At 41.7% G+C, this 26,114-nt stretch overlaps 1 protein-coding gene across 1 annotated transcript; it reads left to right on the top strand.

Annotated features, from left to right (window-relative positions):
* The first annotated feature begins 11,271 nt into the window (after window positions 1–11,271).
* LOC130102413 (asialoglycoprotein receptor 1-like) lies at window positions 11,272–14,456 on the top strand. Its single transcript, XM_056268437.1, has 5 exons — window positions 11,272–11,494; window positions 11,575–12,099; window positions 12,250–12,377; window positions 13,907–14,013; window positions 14,112–14,456. The coding sequence occupies exons 1-5, from the start codon at window positions 11,347–11,349 to the stop codon at window positions 14,239–14,241; spliced, it is 1,038 nt and encodes a 345-aa protein (XP_056124412.1). The 5' UTR covers window positions 11,272–11,346; the 3' UTR covers window positions 14,242–14,456.
* The last annotated feature ends 11,658 nt before the right edge of the window (window positions 14,457–26,114 follow it).

Below are 26,114 nucleotides of genomic sequence, written 5' to 3'. Positions count from 1 at the left end.
ACTGCCTCAATTCTTCGTGGCATAGATTCAACAAGGTGCTGGAAGCATTCCTCAGGGAGTTTGGTCCATATTGACATGATGGCATCACACAGTTGCCGCAGATTTGTCGGCTGCACATCCATGATGCGAATCTCCCGTTCCACCACATCCCAAAGATGCTCTATTGGGTTGAGATCTGGTGACTGTGGAGGCCATTTTAGTACAGTGAACTCATTGTCATGTTCAAGAAACCAATTTGAAATGATTAGAGCTTTGTGACATGGTGGAAGTAGCCATCAGAGGATGGGTACATGGTGGCCATAAAGGGATGGACATGGTCAGAAACAATGCTCAGGTAGGCCGTGGCATTTAAACGATACCCAATTGGCACTAAGGGGCCTAAAGTGTGCCAGGAAAACATCCCCCACACCATTACACCACCACCAGCAGCCTGCACAGTGGTAACAAGGCATGATGGTTCCATGTTCTCATTCTGTTTACGCCAAATTCTGACTCTAACATCTGAATGTCTCAACAGAAATCGAGACTCATCAGACCATGCAACATTTTTCCAGTCTTCAACTGTTCAATTTTGGTGAGCTCTTGCAAATTGTAGCCTCTTTTTCCTATTTGTAGTGGAGATGAGTGGTACCCGGTGGAGTCTTCTGCTGTTGTAGCCCATCCGCCTCAAGGTTGTGCGTGTTGTGGCTTCACAAATGCTTTGCTGCATACCTCGGTTGTAACGAGTGGTTATTTCAGTCACTGTTGCCCTTCTATCAGCTCGAACCAGTCTGGCCATTCTCCTCTGACCTCTGGCATCAACAAGGCATTTCCGCCCCCAGAACTGCCGCTCACTGGATGTTTTTTCTTTTTCGGACCATTCTCTGTAAACCCTAGAGATGGTTGTGCGTGAAAATCCCAGTAGATTAGCAGTTTCTGAAATACTCAGACCAGCCCTTCTGGCACCAACAATCATGCCACGTTCAAAGTCACTCAAATCACCTTTCTTCCCCATACTGATGCTCGGTTTGAACTGCAGGAGATTGTCTTGACCATGTCTACATGCCTAAATGCACTGAGTTGCCGCCATGTGATTGGCTGCTTAGAAATTAAGTGTTAACGAGCAGTTGGACAGGTGTACCTAATAAAGTGGCCGGTGAGTGTATATATTTATATACACACACACACACACACATATATATATATATATATACAAACAATCAAAATATAAATGAAAGCCAAAAGCACATTTTTAGTCATACCTGGAAACAAATCCTGGTCAAATGCTATATGGGCCATTCTACAGAATTGGTTCAAAGTTACAGTTGGAAACATCTTGAAAAGAAAATAGTCTTTTCCCATAAATGTCTTATAAAGTATTATTTTTTAAAGTAGACCAATACAATAAAAATAAACCAGTCGCATTTCAAAGTCGCTCGCGAAATGACCGCCAGGTGGCGCAAAGGGACATTTATCAAAACGTAAGTGGGGCTAATGTCAATTAACAGTAAGGATGAAATTCTACAAGTTATGGTAATTTACAAATAAGCCTACAACAAACATTTATTTTTAAACAAAAATTTTTAAATATGCAACATGCACGTTTAAACAACAAACAATACAATCTGAACCAGCGCTTCTGCTCCTGTATTGAGACATGCAGCGCGTTTCAGTTACGATCCTGGTTCCAGTGGCCTTAATACATTCACGGCTTTTTAAAATGTCACAAAGCGTTTTGAGATGGTTTTGAATGAAATATTGAAGTTTATAATTAGGGTATTTTGGCACACCACGCCGAGTGGCTATGCATTATTCTAAAATCTGGCTTTATTCTGGCATGTTGAATTAGAGTTTGACAAACGCGGCGGCGCGTTCATTTGAATTTATTTTTCTCATAACAGCTAAAAGAACTTACTGCGTAATTGTTGGTCATACAGATAAGATATCATCTTTTAAAACTGTAAAAGGTCTACTTTTATTCATGTAGGCTAAAGTAGGCCTACACTCACAGGCTAATGACAAAACGTTTTCTCGCTCATGTGAGAAACAAACGTTTGGGTATTTCTCAGTGAGGAAATTAATAGCCGAGCGGTAGAACTGACGGTTCGATCATCAAGATGACACGGGTTCGAATCTCTAACAAACATTGTGTACTGTAAATTTTATATTTATTAATGCAGAGAGATTTGTCTAGCTCTAAAACTCTGTTACACCATACAGTTTTTTGCTTATATTTATAAAATAAAATTACCATGCATTTCCATTTTACACTAGGAACAATAGTATCCAACAGAACGACTTTGCATCTGTACCAATCGGGTACCAATCGTAATTTCAAAAGCAGTTCTGTAAAAAAAGTAATTTTATATATATAGCCTATATATATATATATATTTTTTTTTATTAGGCCTATTATTATTATTTTTTTGATTCCCTATAAACCTAGAGTTTTTAAAAACATGGTTTTAAGTAAAGTGTGATTTGCCAGGGGGGACTGGGATTTCCTTCTGGTCTAAACATCCCTGCTTCTGCTGAATTATTTGAATCCCCACACCCCTCCCTCCACAGTAATCAATGCTATAGGCTACTTCACCAATAGACCATATCAAATATAAAATAGAGATATGCAACAAGCATGTTTAAACGACAAACAATAAAATCAAAACCAGCGTTTCAGTTGTTCATTAGTTCCAGTGGCCTTAATGCATGCACGGCTTTTCAAAATTTCACAAAGCGTTTTGAGATTATTTTGAATGAAATATTGAAGTTTATAATTAAGTGTTTTGGCAGACCACGCCGAGTGGCCCTATGCATTTTTCTAAAGTCGGGTTTTATTCGAACTTTTGCTAACAACAAAAGTTTATCTGTCGTCTGTCTCCGGGAACTGCGCGTCACAAAAATGAACCGAAAGCCACTTCAGCTCAGTCACTTTAAGAAATCGGCTATGTCTAAAGCCTTTAAATGTCTAAATATTCAGGCTAATAAATGTTATCTGATTATGTAATCCATAATGAAAACGAGAGGTACAGAGGATCTACTTAAACATGTAGCCTATGTAAGCGCTTCCCAATGAGAAAATGACAAGACAAGGGTGAAAATCTCGCTCTAAGTAGCAGGCTAAATCGCCCTGAATTAAAATGTAAAAACAGATCAAATAATGTATTTGTCGAAATGTTGCGATATTGTTTCATTTAAGTTCATAATTATTCTATACATGTTATTTAATTTAGCAGCATTACCACGAAGCTCCGTGGTTCGATATTTATTTGAATAATAAAAAAATAAAAAAAACTTAATTCACAAATTGCATGCCGGGTTGTAAGGATCCAAAGATCCCTGTAGAATTTAATATTGAGTTGAACATTTTGTTCATGACAACAAATTAACATGCGTTTTTTTCATATTATATTTAGTTTTGCTTGGAAAAAGCTGGCCCAAACCGGTTTTATTTCATCAATTACTGAAATAATGAAATATTTAGTAATAAACTTTTATGACAGAAATATCACTAGGCTACATGTAACTTAAATCATTTAATTCCTTCATTATCAACACTGTCTAGAATAGCGATTTAAGTGTGAATTGCGACTTCTCTTTGTGTTAAATCAGCCTCAGACTCCGATAGCCGGTGGGGGGTTGGAGGGACAGTTCAGTGCTGTATCGTGTGCGCAGGACAATAGGCCTAGGTGTTAATGTTCCTCTTTCATATGGAGAGCGAGGGAGACTAAATAAACTTGTTAAAAAGAGATTCAGCGCGAGAGAGGCAAAGAAAAACGCATGTTTTAATTTAATTATGTTGCTTTGGACAATTTTCGTTTTGTAGGCCTACTGTTTTAATTGTTTAATATAGCTGTCATTTCTTTGGCAATACAAATTTAAAATGTCGCAAGAATAAGATTAGCCTAGTGTTTCTTATTTTCCATCGCAAAAGAAATAAACTCTAAACCCGATGCAACCCTGTTTTAAATAAAATAAAAAAATGTCCCGACACTTTATTTAAACCTTGAAATGTTCGAACTTGGTTTCAAACTTAAGTAATTTTAGTGTTCTTTTACATTACACAATAATTTAGCAGACTAAAGAGGTGCTTCTTCATTTTTATTTTCTGATGCAATCGGCTGACAATCTTCCTTCATCAGTTTATGTCCTTTGTGCAGCGCTGCGGTTCCAGGAATGTAGCAAATTTATGTTGTAATAATAATTAAACAAAACTCTTGACTTTAAATAAGTAAACAGTTATAAACAGTTAGCTATTTAAGCATCAAGAAGGTTAAATATAAACGCTGTTGGCCAACATCGGTTAACAACATGTATGCTACATTGAGATTCGATCTCGGATCGATTGAAGCTCTTCGAAGCTCGTGTTGTTGCGTTAACCACTGAGCTATCGTCTGTACGTCTGTAAATGTTTTTATTGCAATGTTTTATTTTTTCATTATTTATTCAATTTCATTTCAGTAGCCTAATTTCAGTATTGTGATTATGAATTATTTTAACTACGTTTCACTTGTTGAATTCATCTGCTACCAGCTTTAATCGCTCTGAATGAGCCGCGGTGCGGCGGCAGATTACGCATTAGAGAGAATAAACAAACTCTTTTCAGAGTGTATGATTGTAGCGCCTCTTGGCGGTAAAAGGCAGCAAATACACCACACATTTTACCGCCGCGGTGGAACGGCTGATGTGGGCATTGTCATGGCTTGCCTCAACATTTGCGTTTGAATAGCGCGCGTCCTCCGTGGGCGTGTCAGATTAACGCGTAATGAAGTGTAATGAGCTGGGAAAAAAAATTCTGACAGCACTCTCTTTTCATACAGATTACATAAACTGAGAATATTTGTTTTTTATATAAATTACTTCATTGAAAGGAAGAGAATTCAAGCTTCATAAAGAAAAATATCTTGTGCCTGTATGACAAGTATTTGCAGAGTTAGAGTTAATTTTTCGGACGTGTTTCAGAATGGACTGCACTGACAGAGAGAAGGCAAAACTCGCATCATGTTTATTTTTCTTTATTTGACAAAAAGCACAAAACTTTGTTTTTATTGTGAGTATACAGAAAAATAATAGACAATTAGCAGGATCGATTGATGTATAACACTTATATGTACGATCAAAATCAACAGAGTAGTTTAAGTATATTTTTCTGCTATGTGAAAAAAAACCGGCAAAACGTGCCGGCGTGTTTCTGGTCCCCAGAGGGTTAAAGGTCCCTTGTAGATGGATTTGCTGAAGAGATATGTCACGGGGTTTTCTTTTCAATCGTCGATTGAAATTAAACACAGAGACTTATCTACAACTGAAAAACACAAACTAAACTAGAAACAAATAAAAGAAAGGCGAAGAGCTCGCCCGGAGGCGAGACGTTACATTATGACACGAGGACAAGGGAGGAAGAGAGCGAGCGGAGGGGGGAAGCGTCATTTATCACTTTTGGAGAAATCCAGCCTCTTCCTGTTGGCTTGGCCAATTAGAGGGTTGGAATTCACAGGCGGGACTTTGGGTTTTATTGCTCTTTGTCTCAGAGAGAGACATTTGAAACCCTAATTTCGTCGGTTGTTTAAGAGGAGAATCTTCACAATTCTTATAATACTAATGTGTCACAAAGTTTAGCAAAATGTAATGTCAATTAACAAATGGGGAACGAAGATTGGAGTTTATCGAGACCAAACTTACCACAAATGGATTTGGTTAAACCTTAGTTGGCAAAGTTTGAAACGTTATCCCATTAGAGTTGTCGAGAAACATAGACCAAACCACAGAAAGGCAATTCATGAAATAGGGAACTTAGATACATTGTTCATGCAATTCTCAAGTGGATATATAATAATATATATATATATATATATGAATACAGGATTCATTTCTCCTCCTTGGTTAGAATTCAGAGAGAGCCACAGTTCTGTGAACATTCAATGTGACATGGGCAAATGGACACACATAAAAACACATCTAATATATCTGGTTAAATGTCTTTTTAAAAAGAGAAGTTTCCTTCTCTTGAACATCAAATTTCAAGTCAGTCATAAAAGTGTCTCGTAGCTGGAAACCACGCTCTGTCCTGAGCAGGCTTCACTTGTGGGGGATGTGTGTGTGTGTGTGTGTGTGTGTGTGTGGGTGTGTGGGTGTGTGTGTGTGTGTGTAAATTTACATTCCAGGCTTTTTGGGTCTTTAGCAGGATGTATTTAGTCCTTTCAGATTCACCCTCGCCCAGTCCTTCCACGCCTCAGATAAGTTAGCGTCCGAGGTACTTTACCTATGGTTATAACTGACGTTTGAAACACTGTAAATGCGTCTGCCAAATGAATAAATGTAACATAAGAATAGACTGATATGCGAGCTAGTTGGTCGCACGTCAGAGGCGCCCGCGCCATTGGATGTGCAGTTGCCGCAGCACAGCCTATGAGCGAGCTATGCAGCTGCAAATGCGTTTTACATATAGGCTTCAGTAAATCGAGGAAAAGGAGTTTCAACATAAGAATACTGGCTGTAAAAAAGTAGCCTAGTCTGCCAGTCGATCTTGTAATGGTACAGATAGCTGAGGCTGCTTGGCTGAAGAGGCGCATCCACCGGCCGGCTCAGTCTCATACAAAGCCCGCCCTTTTACCCATATATGGATTGGCCAGACGATGGGCGGGGCTATTATTTCCCAAGATTTTCCAAGATGGCCCCGCCCATACCCCCCATAAACGGCCTTAAAACCGTTCTTCAGAAAGTCTATGGGTGACGTCACAGACGCTTTGTCCATATTTTTTACAGTCTATGTGTGAAACCTAGTGTGAAATGGCCAAAAAGCCCCATTCACACCGCCAGCGATTTTGTCTCTACATGTCGCTAGTTTCTGTACTGTGAAGTCGCTTGTGGGCGTTCGTAGTGCTGTCGCTCTAATGTTATTGGTAGACTGCACGTCTGGCCATATATCTATACAAAATACCATCAGAAGTGACATACAACTATATCCTTTTTAATTTGACTAGGAATTAGGCTCAAAAGAAACAGTATGCTGTTGGGAGAGTGTTTTTATATTACCACAGCAGTGTTCAGTGGATTAAATCATTTACTAGATTAACGATCGATCAATCAACAAATTAAACTCACTCATTCTGTCATAAATTACTAAAACGTCATTTGAATTTGACAAATAATCAATTTTCTTGTCCCTAATAGTCAACATAATGCAGGGGAAACTGTAAAATGATCTGCAGTAGTGCTAAACTTGCATCATAAAATCGAACTATAAATGTATATGAATTAAACTCACTGAGACTGTCGACAGTTTCTTTTCCATTCGTAATTTTATTATATCCATGTAGCCTATGTGGTTACAGTCAAATCATATAAAACAGTGAAATCTCCCTCGAACTCTTCTGTCTTGCCTGCACTCGAGACGGTGACGTGAGCTCCACTGAAAGTCTTCTTTCCTATTGGTTGTCGCTCACGAAAATCGCTTCTCATTTGCATAAAGTTGAAATTTCTCAACTTTTGTCGCTTGTCTCTTGTCGCTTGACACGCCCACATTCTGTCGCCAACGGTCACTGTCGTTCGTGTCGCCGGATGTCGCCAGCACTCCATTGAAATGAATGGGATCATGTGGCTTTGTCGCTGTGTGTCGCTGGCGGTGTGAACGGGGCTTAAGGCTGCATCGAAAGGTAACTTCGCGTCTGCTGCCATGTTGGATCCATAGGTATAAACAAACTGCTTCGGTGTGTCGCATAGACGTCGTCATCGTCTTGCTGCTCCCTCCCCGTTCTGTGATTGGTCCCCTCACTGAGGTGAAAATTTGGTCCATAGTATCCAGACTACCTAGCAGCGTGAATAAAATCGCGCTGCACAAAGGCAGTATGGGGAAACCCAGGCTACTGAAAAGTATTAATGTCTAAAGGAAAAAAAATCCAAACTTCAGGAGGTTTTGTTTGTATGTTTTGCTGCTGTTTTTATTAAATCTGGTAAAGCAATCCATTCTAAGACAAACTAAATGTAAAACTGGGAATTTAAATGAGCTAGATTGAAACTTCAAGTTCTCCTGTTTAAAATGATATATAGCACTTGATGCTGACTACTATAATGGGTTAGAAAAACAAAGAAAAAAATTGCCGAGTCAGGTGCCCCAAAAAAGTTCTAGGGTTAATGCAGAATGTTAATGTTCCTGTTTAGGCCGTTCTGTCGGCAGCTCTGGTCTTTTTCTTATCTTATCGTTATCTATCACATGTTAGAAGAAAACAGAGGGTGATGTGTGAAACATACGGTGTGAATTTGTATGCATGTGGCAGTAGGGCACCAGCCGTTACAGCCGTTTCCTCATTTAAAAATACCACACATCTTCCTCCCAAACTTAAAACTCACAACCATAAACAGAATTTTGTACACTGTAACAAACTTAACGTAAAATCAACAGTAACTTACTGGCAAGAAATATCCAGCAAGCTTCAGTATTTTATTCCACGGTAAAATTGCTGTAAATCTGACTACAGTAGTTCACAGCATACTGTATAATAACTTACAGTATATTTATACTGTAAAATTAATTACAGTTCTTGTTTTTGCACTGTATTTTAAAATACTGTAAAGTTACTATGCAGTATAATTGATTACGTTAGTTTTTATATTCACATATATGCACATATACACACAACATATTATAACTAACTACAATCTGTTATACGCTTAAAAAATGAAATATAAAGGCTTGTATGCAATTTTCACAGTTATTACTGATTATTAGATTAACGTCAATTATGACAACACTCAGAAGTCAGTTTAAAAACTTTTATTAAAATTGAATTCATTAAACTGTAAAAACACTCTCCAGACTTGGGCAGGGCCAATGCAGATCCCAGATTGTTGCTCCCTATAGAGAATAAAACACAAAAATGGAGTTGCACTACAGCTTGACAGACATCAATATGATAAACAGCTTTCATTTAATTTACAGTATGGAACCACAATACATTCAACCAGGAGATGTGCCAATACTTAATACTTTTAAATGAAAATGAAACTATGTGAGGGTGAGTACATTTTTGGGTGTACTATCCCTTTAAACTTAATTATAAGATCCTGATCTCCTTGATCCATGTTACAAAGCTAAAACCGCTCTCATTTTATGAATTTTAATGCGTTCTTCAATTGCTGAAAATTGTATATGAACAATAGTACTTACCTCTGTATTAACCAAACGAGCGATACTCATCAGCACTCTGCTATGTCCAACAACTGTACATACACGCTGAAAAAAATAGATATAACAAACGATATTAAATTAAAATATGCATAGCTTACTATATAGTGCATTTGTTTTACTTGATAAACTGTTAATGAATCCTAAAAAAAAAAAATATATTAATAATAGCGTATTAAGTGAATGATTGAACATCATTACATTGTTCTTTTATAAGATTATTTATTTATTTATTATTCGGGCATTTAACACTTAATTGAACATTAAAGATGACAAATACGTGTAGGATATGCTATCAGGCCAATATCTGTAACGTTACATATGCTAACTAATACAGATATTAATGGTAATTTTAAAGTGGTTCAAAAAGGATTTTATCATAACATGATTTTGTAGAAATTGTAATCAGACACTAAAAGGAGTAGGTCTACCTATAAAAATTAATTTGAGATCGCTTGGGGTCCTAACAGAGACCCGATTTTCGAGGGAGAACCTGATTTGTCACAAATAATATGAGAAGCACCCAAAGTGACAAAACGGGGAATATAATGGCCAATTTTGTGAATATCAAGCGAATATCAAATATACAACTAAATTAACCGCAGTCCGTTGGCAGTGGCTGTATGCAGACATTAATAAACTAATATAGTGCACTTGAAGAAGTGAATGAAAGCAAAATCAAACCCTGTGAACGTCTGGTCTGAAGGACTGACTGCCGAGACGCGCAAATTCATTCGGCGAGACTTTCACTGCCTGTCTATTCACTTTAAGTGTACATCGGTTGTACTCACGTTATAAATGTATAATATGACTGAAAACGCTGTGGTTTTTCCTTCAAGACGTGCATAACATGGGTCGATTTCGAACATAGCCTTGTAGGCGTAGGCGCTTATGAGGTCTCGATCATGACAGGTGTGTAAGTTACACACAAATGTTCAGAAAGAAGATCATTTCGATTACTTTGTTCTAAACTTGAAATTCTTAACTAACATCAGCAAACCTTGTGATAACTAGTATTTGGCTAACTGGCTAGAATGTTTGCGTTACAAAGCTAACTTACTTTATATCAAACTCACCACCGATTATTTAATGGTAAAACGAATATCTTCACATTTGGGGGTAAACACTTAGAAATACACATCTTTAAGATATTAAATACAATTTTACATCTCACCTGGCTAGTGGCCCGTCCTCAAAGGCTCAGGATGAAAAGGAAAATTCGAGTGAAGGTTGATTGCATGGTTGCCAGGTGTAGCCTATATGCCGGGGCGGCAGTGGCTCAGTGGTTCATGTGGGTTGTCTACAAACCGGAAGGTTGGTGGTTCAATCCTCGGTTCCACCTGACCAAGTGTCGAGGTGTCCATGAGCAAGACACCTAACCCCAGCTGCTCCCGACGAGCTGGATGGCGCCTTGCATGGCTGCCGTCGCCCGTTGGTGTATGAATGAGTGTGTGAATGTGAGGCAAATGTAAAGCGCTTTGGTGGCCATTGGGGCTGTGATAAATGCAGTCCATTTACCATATCATCAATTTAACAGTGATATAAGGATTACTGTAATTTAATGTCCCACTCTGTTTTTTTCTTCTTCAAAGAATAGCATAAATTTACTTTACAAGTTACTTTCCTGTAAATAGTTCTACAGTATGACAGCTGGAAATACATCAATAATACTGTAAAAGCTATAAAATTGACAGGAACTTACTACTGTAAACTTTCACTGATAATACAGCAAAAATACTGTGAAAACAACAGAAATCATTTACAGTGTACATATATTTATAAGTACTTGTTGAAGTAAAGATGTCAAAATGAACGTAAAACAGTCAAGATCCAAATGATTTCAGTTGATCTCTAATTATATGGTGAAATGTGTTCTAGTTGCAGTGTAGGTCCATAAACTACAGCATGATAACATGCTTTGCCCTTGTTAATGAAGTATATGGACAACATACATCTAAACAAGACATAAATATACAAGTATAAATAAATTGTTTTTACTGAGAAAAAAAACTTTTGTCAATAGTCAGTAAAGAGGGTTTTTTTAGCCCCCCAACTGGATATCACATGATCTTGACCACAGTGGTTGTGTCTGCTGAAAGCAAAAGCTCAAAAGCAGAAGTTCAGAGCAGTGCAATCCACTTGAAGAAACCACTTCTAATAATCTCACATCTAACTCCAGCAGACTGAATATGTCTCATGGCAATATGAATATTCCCAGGAAAGATGATATGGACAGAGAAGATGAAGAAGAGATGAATATCTATGCTAATGTGGATCCTATAAACGGTTCTGATGTCAGGACAGAAACGGAGAACTCCCAAACACCTCAACACACAGGTACTGAGATTTATTTCATCTCATTATATTTGAGTCATCCGAGCAATTAGCAGTGATCTTTATATCCGTGTTGTGTTCAGGAAGTGATACTGTGAGGAACCGAAGCTCCAGAGCAGCTCTCGTGTGTTTGGTTCTGCTGTGTTTGGTTCTGCTGACTGCGGTCATAGTGCTGTGTGTCCACATCAAGACAAAGAGCACTAACTACCCTGAAGAGACACACCAGCTACTAACCAGGAACACCAACCTCACAGAAGAGAGAGATGAGCTACTTACCAGGAACACCAACCTCACAGAAGAGAGGGATGAGCTACTTACCAGGAACACCAACCTCACAGAAGAGAGGGATGAGCTACTTACCAGGAACACCAACCTCACAGAAGAGAGGGATGAGCTACTTACCAGGAACACCAACCTCACAGAAGAGAGGGATGAGCTACTTACCAGGAAAACCAACCTCACAGAAGAGAGGGATGAGCTACTTACCAGGAACATGCAATTGACAAAAGAGAGAGATGGATTATCATCAAGTAAACTTGACCTGATTAAACACAGAGACCAGTTAAATAAGGAGAAAAATTACCTGTCAGAAAGTCTTCGTGAAAAGGGTAAACATGAAGTATATTAAAAACTAAACTTGGTTGTTTCGTTTTTACAGGATACATTACTAATTATTTAGGTGAAACCGGTTAAAATTAAGTTTGTTGGTCAGTGTGATGGGAATAAATTGCTTAAACCCAAACTGGTTGTGTTTACAGATGGATGGATTTACTATAAATCCAGTCTTTACTTCCTTTCCTCTGAGAAGAAGAGCTGGACTGAGAGCAGAAGATACTGTACAGAGAGAGGAGCTGATCTGATCATCATAAACAACAGAGAAGAACTAGTGAGTAAACTAATCGGTTACTATCGTAACCTCAGTTCCCTGAGAGTAGGGAACGAGTATTGCGTAGCTATACGCAGTGGGGAAACTTCTTTTCCTCGATTTACTGAAGCCTATAATGTAAAACGCATTTTGCAGCTGCACAGCTAGCACAGTGAGCGTCTGGCTCACTCATTGGCTGTGCTGTGACACTGCACATCCAATGGCGCGGGCGCCTCTGACGTGTGCGCCAATGAGCTAGCATTACGCCATTATGGCGGGCTCTGACGTATAATGGCGTAATGCTAGCTCATTGGCACACACGTCAGAGCCCGCCAAGGAGGCGCGGCTTTAGCCTATAATAGCCCCCTAAAAACGCCATTATAGCAGGTTTAAACGACTGAAGCGACAACTTGCCAGGTTACTATAGTGCTGCCGATACCCAATACTCGTTCCCTACTCTCAGGGAACTGAGGTTACGACAGTAACCGAGTCATTCCCTTTCGAACAGTCACTTCGTATTGCGTAGCTACACGCAGTGGGGACGCCATGCAAAACATCGCGTCATAAGTAACTGGTTGCCTTCTGCAGCTCAGGACCCTTGAGCTCACAGAAAACAAGCCAGAACCCAAGTATAATAAACAGACCGGACACCATCGGGTCTAGTAATATATATATATATATATATAAATATCAGTAAATTAACCAACATAATGTACTAATAGGACCGGACACTGTCGGGTCTATTAGTATTGGGAAAATATAACCAACCAAAGTCGGGTTTTATAATAAATGTATATGTGATTGTGCACAGTAACATAATTTGTAGACAAGACCAGACACCGTCAGGCCTCAATCATACCGAAAATACCTTTGCCTGCAGGGAAGGTACCCCCATATTATAAAACTTCATAAATGTGGAAGGCGAGGACCAGCCGGCCGCATCAGAAATATCCTGAATGGGAATACCAGAGGACCAAGCCCAAGACGAGGCCATGCCTCTAGTCGAATGAGCCTTGATACCTATAGGGCAAACCTGACCCACTGAGGTATATGCCATAGATATGGCATCCACTATCCATCTAGACAGTCTTTGCTTAGTGACTGGATTACCCTTAGATCAGCCACCAAAACAGACAAAGAGCTGTTCTGATTGTCTTGACCCGTCAAGAACCAGCCGTCCAGCCGACTTCGAGGAGACTCCCGGGGCGAGACCCAATTGAGCTCGAGGTCCGAGACGGCCTTAGTATGGATCCGAAGCATCTCTGCATCTGAAAAATATATAGCTAAAGCCTATAATAGGATGTGCAGTTGCCGCAGCACAGCCAATGAGTGAGCCAGACGCTCACTGTGCTAGCTGTGCTGCTGCAAAATGCGTTTTACATTATAGGCTTCAGTAAATCGAGGAAAAGGAGTTTCCCCACTGCGTATAGCTATGCAATACGAAGTGACCGTTTCAAAGGGAACTCATTTTATGACGGGATGACAGTTTATAGGAAGAAAATTGTTAATTCTCTTTATGATCTAAATATGTTATTGTTTAATTTTCTCAGGATTTTGTTAAGAAAAAACATCGTGATGTTAATGTCTGGATTGGTCTGTCTGACCGTGATGTGGAGGGCAGGTGGAAATGGGTTGATGGAAGCACACTGAACTCTGGGTGAGAAATCAATGAATTAAACTGATTATTGTCTAATAAATTATTCTCACAGTCAGTATCATATCACACAGAAAGCAAAGGCTGATCTTTAATTTCAGGTTCTGGGCGTCTGGAGAGCCAAATGGTGGAAATCATGAAGATTGTGCTCTAAATTATAATCCAGGATTTGCTGATTATCCATGTAATGATGCTTTTAAATGGATCTGTGAGGACGTCATTTTAAAATAAGTCAATTCATGAACCTCAGGTTTAGGTAAAAAAATACATCAAGGTGTTTCCTAGTTCAGTATGTCAGTCCATTCAACTGATGATGAAAGAAATGTGGAACATGGGCGTTTCTTAAAAATATTTTATTAAATCTATTTGTTATATGAAGTCACATTAAAAAATAGCAACTTTTTGAAATGCCTTTTGATGATCTCCAGCCTTTACAGTATTGTTTTTTTTTTTTATATGAAAATATGAACAAACATCATAAATGTTATTACATCTTTTTAAACTGAGTGAAATACAGTAAACAAACATTTTCTTATTTTATTGTATGCAAATATTTTTTTGATTTAGTTTTTTTTTTTCATTAATTAAACCACCCCTCAGTTTCATAACTTCCCTCAGATTAACAATTTCGCCCCTAAAAAGTTCTAATTAAAAGTTTACTTGTTTACCAAAACAAAAGAACGTTAAATTATTTAAATAAATGATGTGATTTCTCATGAGATGAAGACTCCAGTAGCTTAATGTGCCGTAGCTTCTTTAGGTCTGTTCAACATGTAAATGTTTATTGAATCACGCAGTATAAAACGTTGTTGCTGAGTTGACTTCACTAAAGCTCACAACATGATGTCGTTCATTTACACTTTTAGGCTGATAATATCAGTTGTAATAAGCCTTTCATTTTTTGAAAAATAGAAAATAATGGAAATTACTTTCTTCCAACTTTTATTAATATGAAGAGAGAGAGAGAGAGAGAGAGAGAGAGAGAGAGAGAGAGAGAGAGAGAGAGAGAGAGAGAGAGAGAGAGAGAGAGAGAGAGAGGGAGGGGGGGGGATTAAAATGGATTTTCTATATCGCTTCTAGTTGCCATTTAAAGTCAGTAATGTGTCTCTGTTCTGAGAGTGAGAGTTTGAAATATTTACTTAAAAATCTTATGTATAAATATATGTTAAAAAATATAAATATATGTATAAAATTATGTTTACGAGTGAGTGTTAAGTCTGGGTTAATTAAGAGGAACGTGACGGTTTCCCTGTTGTTCTGTGTTTTACTGTGTGTTGCATTGCTTGTACAGGAAGGTATTTAAAATGGATTTAGCCTGATAATAATAATGATTATAATTAGTTACAATTATATAGCGCTTTTCTGGGTACTCAAAGTGCTTTACATGGAAGGGGAAATCTCCGCAACCACCACCAATGTGCAGCACAACCTGGATGATGCGACGGCAGCCATATTGCGCCAGAACGCCCACCACACACACACACACACATTTGATTATTTTATTTGGAATGACCAATACTGATTAAAACAACCCAGCATCCAAATATTCACAAAGAGCCTGTTATGTTTCACCTGACAATACACACATCGACAATAGTCACAACCACATGAATATATAAATAGACTATGGATAGAGGTGACATCGCCTTCTCCAAACATGCAGACTGCCTATGATAGCTCTCTCACACACACACACACACACACATGCACTGCCTATGATTGCTGACACAGAACAGTATTTGGCTGTTTGCTTAGAGATCTCTATACTCAGTCCAGCAATTTGCAAACCCCTGATGCATAATCTGTGCACATGTCCTAAACTACCAAAGATTAGGATGATCAGTTTTGTGCTGTAACCACACACCGCTAAAGCATTTGTTAATGACTGGTATTTTAACATTTTCTCAGAAAAACACAAGTCCATGTAAGCATCAAAACTACAACCCACTTCCAGAATCAGAATGTTTTTAGAGAGTTTATTGACAACTACAATGTCTGGAGTATTTGGATTTTCTCTGAGGACACTTCGTAGAAGGTTTGTGTTATCATTCAGATTTGAAAACTTTGCACTTTGTCCAGAAACTTTGCGCAGTTCTTGAGCTGTTGTGTTTACGATGCGATCGTGGCGTGCGATGTAAAGGGCACCCGTTCATTATGTGCGCTATAGATTCCATTGTTTTATCGCTGTGTAATAAGCAGAATGGTTAGTGCTGTTTGGGAAACCACAGGGAGAGGTTGTACTTAGTCGGGAGTTTGCAGCCCAGCTTTAATAACACATTTTAGGATACCTTCGTTAACGGCTGAATTTTGTAAAGCAGAGTGTGAGACTGTATGATCCGCGCACTGAAGGCGTGCAAGCTTACCTTGAAGGCGCAGGTTAACACAATAATCGCGCTGTTGAGCTTGAACATATCTGAGGATCTCGTACCTGTACGTCCGGTTGTTCAGCTTCTTACTGGTTCCAGTGTGATGTATAGTCGCCTCAGCATGCACGTTTAAATCCATGATCTGCCCCTAGCTCATCTTCACCTGCTCCCCGCCTGTGTGTGCCCAGTTCAGCTGTATATTAGTGTCGCTGCACAAGTCATTCAGATCGGGCCAATCCGAACGTACTCCAAAACCTGTTGCCTTGGTATCCAGCTTTCCGCTAGGTTTCGTTCGGAAGCCGAGGAAACCTGGTTCTCCATCTGCAGCATAGGGGACCTTGCGTTTACTCAGATCCAGCAGCAGTGAGCGCCGGGCCACTTCTCGAACTGTCAGATCATCGTTATTCAACATGTGCAGTAAATGTTTTATTCTGGTAGCTGTATATATCCATTCAATGTTGGGAATCCCCAGTCCCCCCTCTGATTTGTTCATAAAGAGAATACTTCTTGATGTGTGTGTATTGAGACTAAACCATTTTCTTACCAGCTGCACGGTCTTATTGTTCAGCTCCTTCAGATGCTTTTTAGCAGTGTGGACATTGGCAAACAGATGTTGGATCTTAGATAGAGCTATATCTCGAACTGCCTGGAGCTTCATGCAGGTCGGCAGGGGACACTGGTCTATCATGTCCAGTCTGCTGGAATATTCCTTACAGATATCGCTCCCTTGCTCTTGCCATTCTCCTGCAACGTTAAACATGTGTCCTAGATAATCGTATGATTCATGTCTTGAATAGACTCGAATTGTGCTTCCAGCAATTGTGAAAAATGGAGGCTGATCATACTTGGCTCTATACCATCTATTGCCACTGCTGCGTCGCTCGTAGAACACCGCACATTTGTTGTTCTTGACTTCAAGTCCAGACCATTGCAGAAAGCGGTCGGTGTGTGACAGCATGTTGTTAATGACGTTCTCTTCCCTTGATACTATGAGGACGACGTCGGCAAAGGCCTGAACTGGGTTTGGAGATGTAATGCCAGGCGGGGCCATAACCATTTCAGCCAGTGGTTTAAGGCCACTATGAAATTCACAGCGCTCCAGGTCTTAATCCCAACTTCAAGTTTAACCGGTTTCGTTAGTTGATGTCCGCAAATCACTTGTAAAAATGAATTGTCATTTACATTCTTGATTATATGTATATACTGTTCTGGCAGTTTTATTTCCTAGAGGGAATGAAGCATCCCACTATAAGGTAAAGAACCAAAAGTGTCTCGAAAGTCAAGGAACACCGCATAAAAACGGGAGGATTCATGTTTAAAATCGTCAATGGCAGTCTTCAAACAGAATACGTGCTCATTCATTCATTGCCTCTCTATGTACGCTTTTTGTTTTGTTGTTAGGGTACAATTTGGCCGAGAATTCACTTCATAAATACCTTGTATATGGTGGGGAGCAGCGAAATATCTCTCCAGGTTGAGGGTTCTTCTGGAATGGTGTTCTTTTTGGGGATCCTATAGATAATAGCCCCCTTCCAGGAGTCGGGAACTTTCCGATTAATTAAGCAGACATTAAAAATCTGAGTGAGGGCCACTATTGAAAATAGTTTTGTTGCTTTGAGCTCTTCATAAGTGTCAGGATACAGGCTCGGAGACAGAGGTAAGTGAATAAACACAAAGCTTTATTTTAGTGCATCAATTTCAATGGTGAGTTCTTTCAAAGTTCAGAGGTGAATACGATGAGGATTACTATGCAGGAAGGATTCCAGGTGAGCAGATCCTCTTCAGTTTTTCCAATGTCAAACTAACACAGTTCAGTGATACTTGTCTTTTCTCTTTCAGATACATCCACCAGCAAGCGTGACTCAGGAGGAACACAAGGAACCAGGAAACTTGGATTCAGAAGCAGATACTGGGAAGATCAGAACATGGACACAGAGGTTAGTACATTTCAGGTGAGTATACGTTACTTGACTGGTACAGGATGAGTAAGAGACTTGAGACAATGGTAAGCATCTGTTCCTGTTGGAGGCTTGACAATGACTGAGGCTGTGGTGAGTGTTTATATGCAGAGGTTGATGGGGCTGTTGATTGTGAACAGGTGCAGGTGATTGGTAATCCGGGGAGAGTGATTGCAGGTGCGCCAAAGAAGATTCTGGGAAATGTAGTGCAAAGATAGACGGTGAACCGTGACAATAAGTCACGCCGTCTGCACCACATGATTTGTTGTTCGGGAGGCTACAGAGAACTCTTGAGATCTCCTCTGTGGTGAAGTCTGAGGTTGTGGGGTGATCTTTCGGGTTGTCCAGGTCAAGAGCGCCACACCATGGAGGGCTGCTTATCTGCTAATGTAACTGTGCAGGTTGACATTTCGCAGCGTAATACTCATAGACTTTATCCACGTCGCTTATCGCAGGAGGGGGATCTGGGTAAGTGCTATAATTTAGAATGACATCTATTGTCTTGCTCCTACAGTGTTCCCAAAGATAAGCTAGTTCGTTTTCGCTTACCACTCTTGGCTCTTTCACAAGGCTGGAATTGAGCGCTGGCTGGATGGTTTCCCGTACGAAACGCAACTGCTGATCTATCCATTCAGTGAGCGTCTATGGATCGGGTCTCGGTGAGAGCGCTCTGCAGAGGGGGAATTTCCGTAGGATACTTACTGTGTACTTTAACAAGGGGATTCCCAGTGGTCTCCCATCTCTGTGAGTTGCTGTGTATGAACCATTTCTGTAGTATACTCCACATAAGATGGTTATGAGTTTAGTCCAGTAACGCGGGTTGTTTCCGGTAAATCGTATTGTTTGTCTATCATTAATTAGTTTAACATCCAGCGTTTTTCTGAACTCTCTCTCCTGTGCCTGAAAGCACATCCATTCCTGGTCAGAAAGTGGGCGATTGTATTGTTCAAAGTTTGCCTAAGTGGCGTACAGATGGTTACTTTCAGGACAAACATTTGTCGGTTCATGGATTCGCCATCCGAGGTTATGGATCTTACCGCTTCTTAAAGCAGCCTTGGTCGCGAACTTCAAGGTTGAGACCAAGCACATTGTGAGTAGTCCTGATATTAACATAACTGGCTCTTTCTGCGTTGTCGCCGGCAGCTACAACGGGTGTAGATGTTAATTTTGTTGGTGCAGCATGCAAGCGTTTGAATCTACCGCCGCCATTACAGCCGACACACACACACACACACCAGCTTATTGGTGGTGACAGTGATGAAGACAGTGATGAAGCCAATCAGTATATGGGGATGATTAGGAGGCCATGATGGACAGAGGCCAAGGGGCAATTTTGGGATTTTTAATGACCACAGAGAGTCAGGACCTCGTTTTAATGTCTCATCCGATGGACGGGGCAGTAGATTCAATCTGGCTAGCTATTGTAAGGGTGGTTTTCCTCCAAGGGTTCAGGCCGCAGGACTGCCGAATGACTAAAGAAACGATTTCAGCAAGGTGGTAAAAAACTGTACATCTCTTGTCTACCACCCATCCATCCATCCATCCATTTTCTTCCGCTTATCCGGGGCCGGGTCGCGGGGGCAGCAGTCTAAGCAGAGATGCCCAGACTTCCCTCTCCCTGGACACTTCCTCCAGCTCTTCCGGGGGGACACCGAGGCGTTCCCAGGCCAGCCGGGAGACATAGTCTCTCCAGCGTGTCCTAGGTCTTCCCCGGGGTCTCCTCCCAGTGGGACGTGCCCGGAACACCTCCCCGGGAAGGCGTCCAGGAGGCATCCGAAACAGATGCCGAGCCACCTCAGCTGACCCCTCTCGATGTGGAGGAGCAGCGGCTCTACTCTGAGCTCCTCCCGAGTGACCGAGCTTCTCACCCTATCTCTAAGGGATCGCCCAGCCACCCTGCGGAGAAAGCTCATTTCGGCCGCCTGTATCCGGGATCTTGTCCTTTCGGTCATGACCCAAAGCTCATGACCATAGGTGAGAGTAGGAACGTAGATTGACCGGTAAATCGAGAGCTTTGCCTTACGGCTCAGCTCTTTCTTCACCACAACAGACCGGTACATCGACCGCATTACTGCAGAAGCTGCACCGATCCGTCTGTCAATCTCCCGTTCCATCCTTCCCTCACTCGTGAACAAAACCCCAAGATACTTAAACTCCTCCACTTGAGGAAGGATCTCTCCACCAACCTGAAGTGAGCAAGCCGCCCTTTTCCGACTGAGGACCATGGCCTCGGATTTGGAGGCGCTGATTCTCATCCCAGCCGCTTCACACTCGGCTGCAAACCGTCCCAGTGCACGCTGAAGGTCCTGGTGTGAGGGGGCCAACACGACAACATCATCCGCAAAGAGCAGAGACGAAATCGCGTGGTCCCCAAACCTGACACCCTCCGGCCCCTGGCTGCGCCTAGAAATTCTGTCCATAAAAATTATGAACAGAACCGGCGACAAAGGGCAGCCCTGCCGGAGTCCAACATGCACCGGGAAGAAGTCTGACTTACTACCGGCAATGCGAACCAAGCTCCTGCTTCGGTCATACAGGGACCGGACAGCCCTTAGCAAAGGACCCGGCACCCCATACTCCCGGAGCACCCTCCACAGGCCGCCTCGGGGGACACAGTCGAATGCCTTCTCCAAATCCACAAAGCACATGTGGACTGGTTGGGCAAACTCCCATGAACCCTCCAGCACCCTGTAGAGGGTATAGAGCTGGTCCAGTGTTCCACGGCCTGGACGAAAACCACACTGCTCCTCCTGAATCCGAGGTTCCACTATCGGCCGTATTCTCCTCTCCAGTACCCTGGCATAGACTTTCCCAGGGAGGCTGAGAAGTGTGATCCCCCTGTAGTTGGAACACACCCTCCGGTCCCCCTTCTTAAAAAGAGGGACCACCACCCCGGTCTGCCATCCCAGAGGCACTGTCCCCGACCGCCACGCGATGCTGCAGAGGCGTGTCAGCCAAGACAGCCCCACAACATCCAGAGACTTGAGGTACTCAGGGCGGATCTCATCCACCCCCGGTGCCTTGCCACCGAGGAGTTTCTTGACTACCTCGGTGACCTCAGCTAGGGTGATGGACGAGTCCACCTCTGAGCCCCCAGCCTCTGTTTCCTCAATAGAAGACGTGACGGCGGGATTGAGGAGATCCTCCAAGTATTCCTTCCACCGTCCGACGACATCCCCAGTTGAGGTCAACAGCTGCCCACCTCCACTGTGAAAACAGCGTTGGTAGGGCACTGTTTCCCTCTCCTGAGGCGCCGGACAGTTTGCCAGAATCTCTTCGAGGCCAGCCGATAGTCCTTCTCCATGGCCTCACCGAACTCCTCCCAGGCCCGAGTTTTTGCCTCCACAACCACCCGGGCTGCAGTCCGCTTGGCCTGCCGGTACCTGTCAGCTGCCTCAGGAGTCCCACAAGCCAACCAGGCCCGATAGGACTCCTTCTTCAGCTTGACGGCATCCTTTACTTCCGGTGTCCACCACCGAGTTCGGGGATTGCCGCCTCGACAGGCACCGGAGACCTTACGGCCACAGCTCCGAGCCGCCGCTTCGACAATGGAGGCGGAGAACATGGTCCACTCAGACTCAATATCTCCAGCCTCCCTCGGGATCCGGTCGTGGCTCTGCCGGAGGTGGGAGTTGAAGATCTCTCTGACAGGAGATTCGGCCAAACGTTCCCAGCAAACCCTTACAGTACGCTTGGGTCTGCCGTGTCTGTCCAGCTTCCTCCCCCGCCATCGGATCCAACTCACCACCAGGTGGTGATCAGTTGACAGCTCCGCCCCTCTCTTCACCCGAGTGTCCAAGACATACGGCCGCAGGTCAGATGAAACGACCACAAAGTCGATCATCGACCTACGACCTAGGGTGTCCTGGTGCCACGTGCACTGATGGACACCCTTATGCTTGAACATGGTGTTCGTTATGGACAAACTGTAACTAGCACAGAAGTCCAATAACTGAACACCGCTCGGGTTCAGGTCGGGGGGGCCGTTCCTCCCAATCACGCCCCTCCAGGTGTCACTGTCGCTGCCCACGTGAGCGTTGAAGTCCCCCAGTAGAACGACGGAGTCCCCAGTCGGAGCACTTTCCAGCACTCCTCCCAGAGACCCCAAGAAGGCCGGGTACTCTGCACTGCCGTTCGGCCCGTAGGCACACACGACAGTGAGAGACCTATCCCTGACCCGTAGGCGCAGGGAAACGACCCTCTCGTTCACCGGGGTAAACTCCAGCACATGGCGGCTGAGCTGGGGGGCTATAAGCAAACCCACACCAGCCCGTCGCCTCTCACCATGGGCAACTCCAGAGTGGTGAAGAGTCCATCCTCTCTCAAGGAGTGTGGTTCCAGAGCCCAAGCCATGCGTAGAGGTGATCCCGACTATCTCTAGTCGGAACCTCTCAACCTCACGCACGATCTCAGGCTCCTTCCCCGCCAGCGAGGTGATGTTCCACGTCCCTAAGGCTAGTTTCCGTGTCCAGGGATCGGGTCGTCGAGGCCCCCACCTTCGACTGCCGCCCGATCCTCTCTGCACCGGCCCCTTACGGCTCTTCCTGCAGGTGGTGAGCCCACGGGAAGGCGGTCCCACGTCGCTCCTTCGGGCTGAGCCCGGCCGGACCCCGTGGGGAGAGGCCCGGCCACCAGGCGCTCGCATACGAGCCCCAACCCCGGGCCTGGCTCCAGGGTGGGGCCCCGGCTGCGCCATACCGGGCGACGTCACAGTCCTTGTTTTATTGTGCATCATAAGGGGTTTTTGAACCCCTCTCAAAATAAGGGGTTTGTCTACCACCCACTGCTACTTATACCAACTATGGAAATAAGCACAGTTACGATAGCCTAATATGTGGGAGAGCATTGCTATAGAGAGTGACCATATTGTATTGCAATATGTAGCACTTCAAAGTCAATACCAAATCAAAACTAGCTAGCACATCATTTGCTATTGAAAGGATTTAATGAAAATATGGTTATACACTTAAAATTGTTACAAAATAGATGTATGAGATGATGAAAACTTATACCATTAATTGTACTCAGCATGTATGTAAAATGTTACCTTAGAGATAGAGAGAGATAGAGTGTAGACAAAGAAAGAGAAAAGAGAAAGAGCCAGCGCAAAGAAGAGCCAGAGAATACCAAAGACAGAGCAACTGACACAATCTTCTTTTATTCCTTCCTTGACTATGTGACCGAAACCCAAATGTGATACGTTCAAACTGACTAATCAGATAATAACTTCCCCCATCTATTATAGGTTGTGACAATTAGAAGACACCCATGTTGGGTCTAAATTAAAAGTATGAACTCTTTTTGTGAAGAAAAAGTAGATACTTTTGAGTGTGTAGTAAAAAAGCTGAGCTTTTAAAATAAGCTTTAGGGACATACTATCACATCAAACAATTGCATCTTTAACTATTGCTCTCTGTCGCATTCTGTGACAGTAAACTGATCTGTTAATCATCTTGTCACAGTTAAAATCTTCAACATTTAATTTAATTTAATTTAATTTAATTTAATTTAATTTAATTTAATTTAATTTAATTTAATTTAATTTAATTTAATTTAATTTAATTTAATACCGTATCGGAGAGAAATGCAGAAGCGTTGATGTGCAGTCCCGGGTGTTTCAACTCCCCTCATTTTAATGCATTATTAATGATGCATTTAAAAGTTAATGGCCAAACGGATCTTTATAAATGTCCACATTGTTATTGCAGATGAAATATAACGGATAACATTAAATAAATATTTTTTTTTATCAGGTTAAATTTTGATAAGTCACTCGAACCTTTATCTAAACCTCTCACCGTTGGTCGTGCATATCCGCCAAGGTTTTTTGTTTGTTTGTTTTTTAGACTTTTTACTCGTGTTTGTAGTTCCTCCTACAAGGTTGTGGGCAATATTAGCCTTTATAGTGAGCACGGATCCACACTTTGAAAATCCACCGGAAATAGTAGACCATCCGGGATTTCTGGCATACTCTTTTCAAAATACTATGTGTTACGTCCACAGAGTTCTGGGTTCGTTTATAGTCATTTTTTTTTCTGGTATTGCTTGTGGTTTGTGTGTTTGTGTTTTTCTAACAGGCAAGATGGCTTCTGTGACTGTTCCGGTAGCTGATTGGTGGTTCAACGGCTGATTGGGATTTGGAACTCCGCCCATTCGTCAGTAGCTGCAGCTGGCTGGGCTCTTTAAAAAGCCCAGTTTTGGATCAGTTCTCTCTCTATTGCAGCTGCCGCTTGTGTTTGTCCTTGATCAGGGAACCAGGAAGTGTTGGGTCGAGCTGAGACATTGCTGGAAAGGAAAGTTTTTGGGTTTTTTTTTACTAAGTTGCTTTAAGTTTATTTTGTTTGTTTTGTTTGCGGGTTCATGGCATAATCTGATTTGTGACTGGATCAGAATGGCAAACTATAGTGGATGTTCAGAGGATGAAGATATGCAGATGGGTTGGGAAAAGAGTACTAGTAGGCAGCGGCGGCGCCAGGGGGGGGGGTCTCAAGACCCTCCCAAAAAATGCTTTGACCCCCCATTTGACCCCCCACCCCCTTCCTGATTAAAAAATATATATATCCGGGATAAATATTTAAAAATGCTTATCTTCAAACTACGCAGAACATTACAATAATAATTAATAATTTATTCGACATACAAAATATATAAACATAAGAATCACGTTCCCTCTAAGCTGCGCGCGTGCGTGGTCGTGCACTTCTGATGCCGCGGCCGCGCAGAAAAGAATAATATGCCACGCAGAGGACTGACGCGAAATGTGTGGGGAAATCCATTTGATTGTATGTGAGAAATAATTGCAGTGCTCAAACTGGTGAATGCAGTTTACAGGTTTCAAAAAAAGAGAATGATGTGAGCGCGTGGGATTGGCAGTGAGTCGTGTGTGCGGACCAAATAGCTAATACGAGAGGCGACGAGAAACGCAAAGTTCACAATATCATGTTTTAAAGAAGAGTGGTTTGATTAGAGTGGTGGAAATAACGGATGATGGACACAGAACGGTAACAATTACACACACACCCGCGTGCAAACTCAAAATACATCATTAGTTTACATAGATTCAAATAGTTTCAGTCATGGTTAGATTAGGCTACTATAAAAGAGTTCACATATTCACTTTTCTTGAGAATATTTAGCTATTAGATCTAGCTATTTACAGTACATGCTTCAGTTTGTTTTCATATTATAATAATATAATATGAAAACAAATTGAAGCATTTAAACTGATATATTATATCACTTCAAATACTTCAATTCATTTTTTTTATATTATATTATATTAGGCATATATTTTATTATATTATAAGCCTAAATAAAGAATCTCACAAGGGTATTGTTTAGGGCTCATTGCCATTAAAAAGTTTGAAACCCCCTGCTAAAGAAAATATAGGCTAGGAAATTCATAAGCTATAAACAATCATTTAACTTTGATGGTTTAATGCTGCGTGTACAATTAATTGACTGTACAAAAACACTTTATGGTTTTCCTAAACCATCTCAGTGTAACAGCTTAATTTTCTTTCATAATATATTATATTATTGTAAAGAATTGAACTGTCCTGCCGAAGATTTTGTAAATATTTTTTTATAGGATTTCTTAGTAAAGACTGGAAACAGAGGACACCAAGGAATTGGAGGATGAGGAGGATACTATTTTGTAAATATGTTTTCTGTCATGGGTGTGGCTATGGCAATTAAAGTTTGAGCATATTGTTTGCAAACTGCAATTAATTAATTAAAAACAAAGTAGTTGATATGCTGTGTTGTTTTTGTTGTTAAG

This window comes from Rhinichthys klamathensis, unplaced genomic scaffold, assembly GCF_029890125.1.
Source record: "Rhinichthys klamathensis goyatoka isolate OS25496 unplaced genomic scaffold, OSU_Roscu_1.1 h1tg000272l_1, whole genome shotgun sequence".
NCBI classification, from domain to species: Eukaryota; Metazoa; Chordata; class Actinopteri; order Cypriniformes; family Leuciscidae; genus Rhinichthys; species Rhinichthys klamathensis.
Note: the sequence above shows the minus strand (reverse complement) of the source record. Positions and strands in the feature narration are given on the sequence as shown.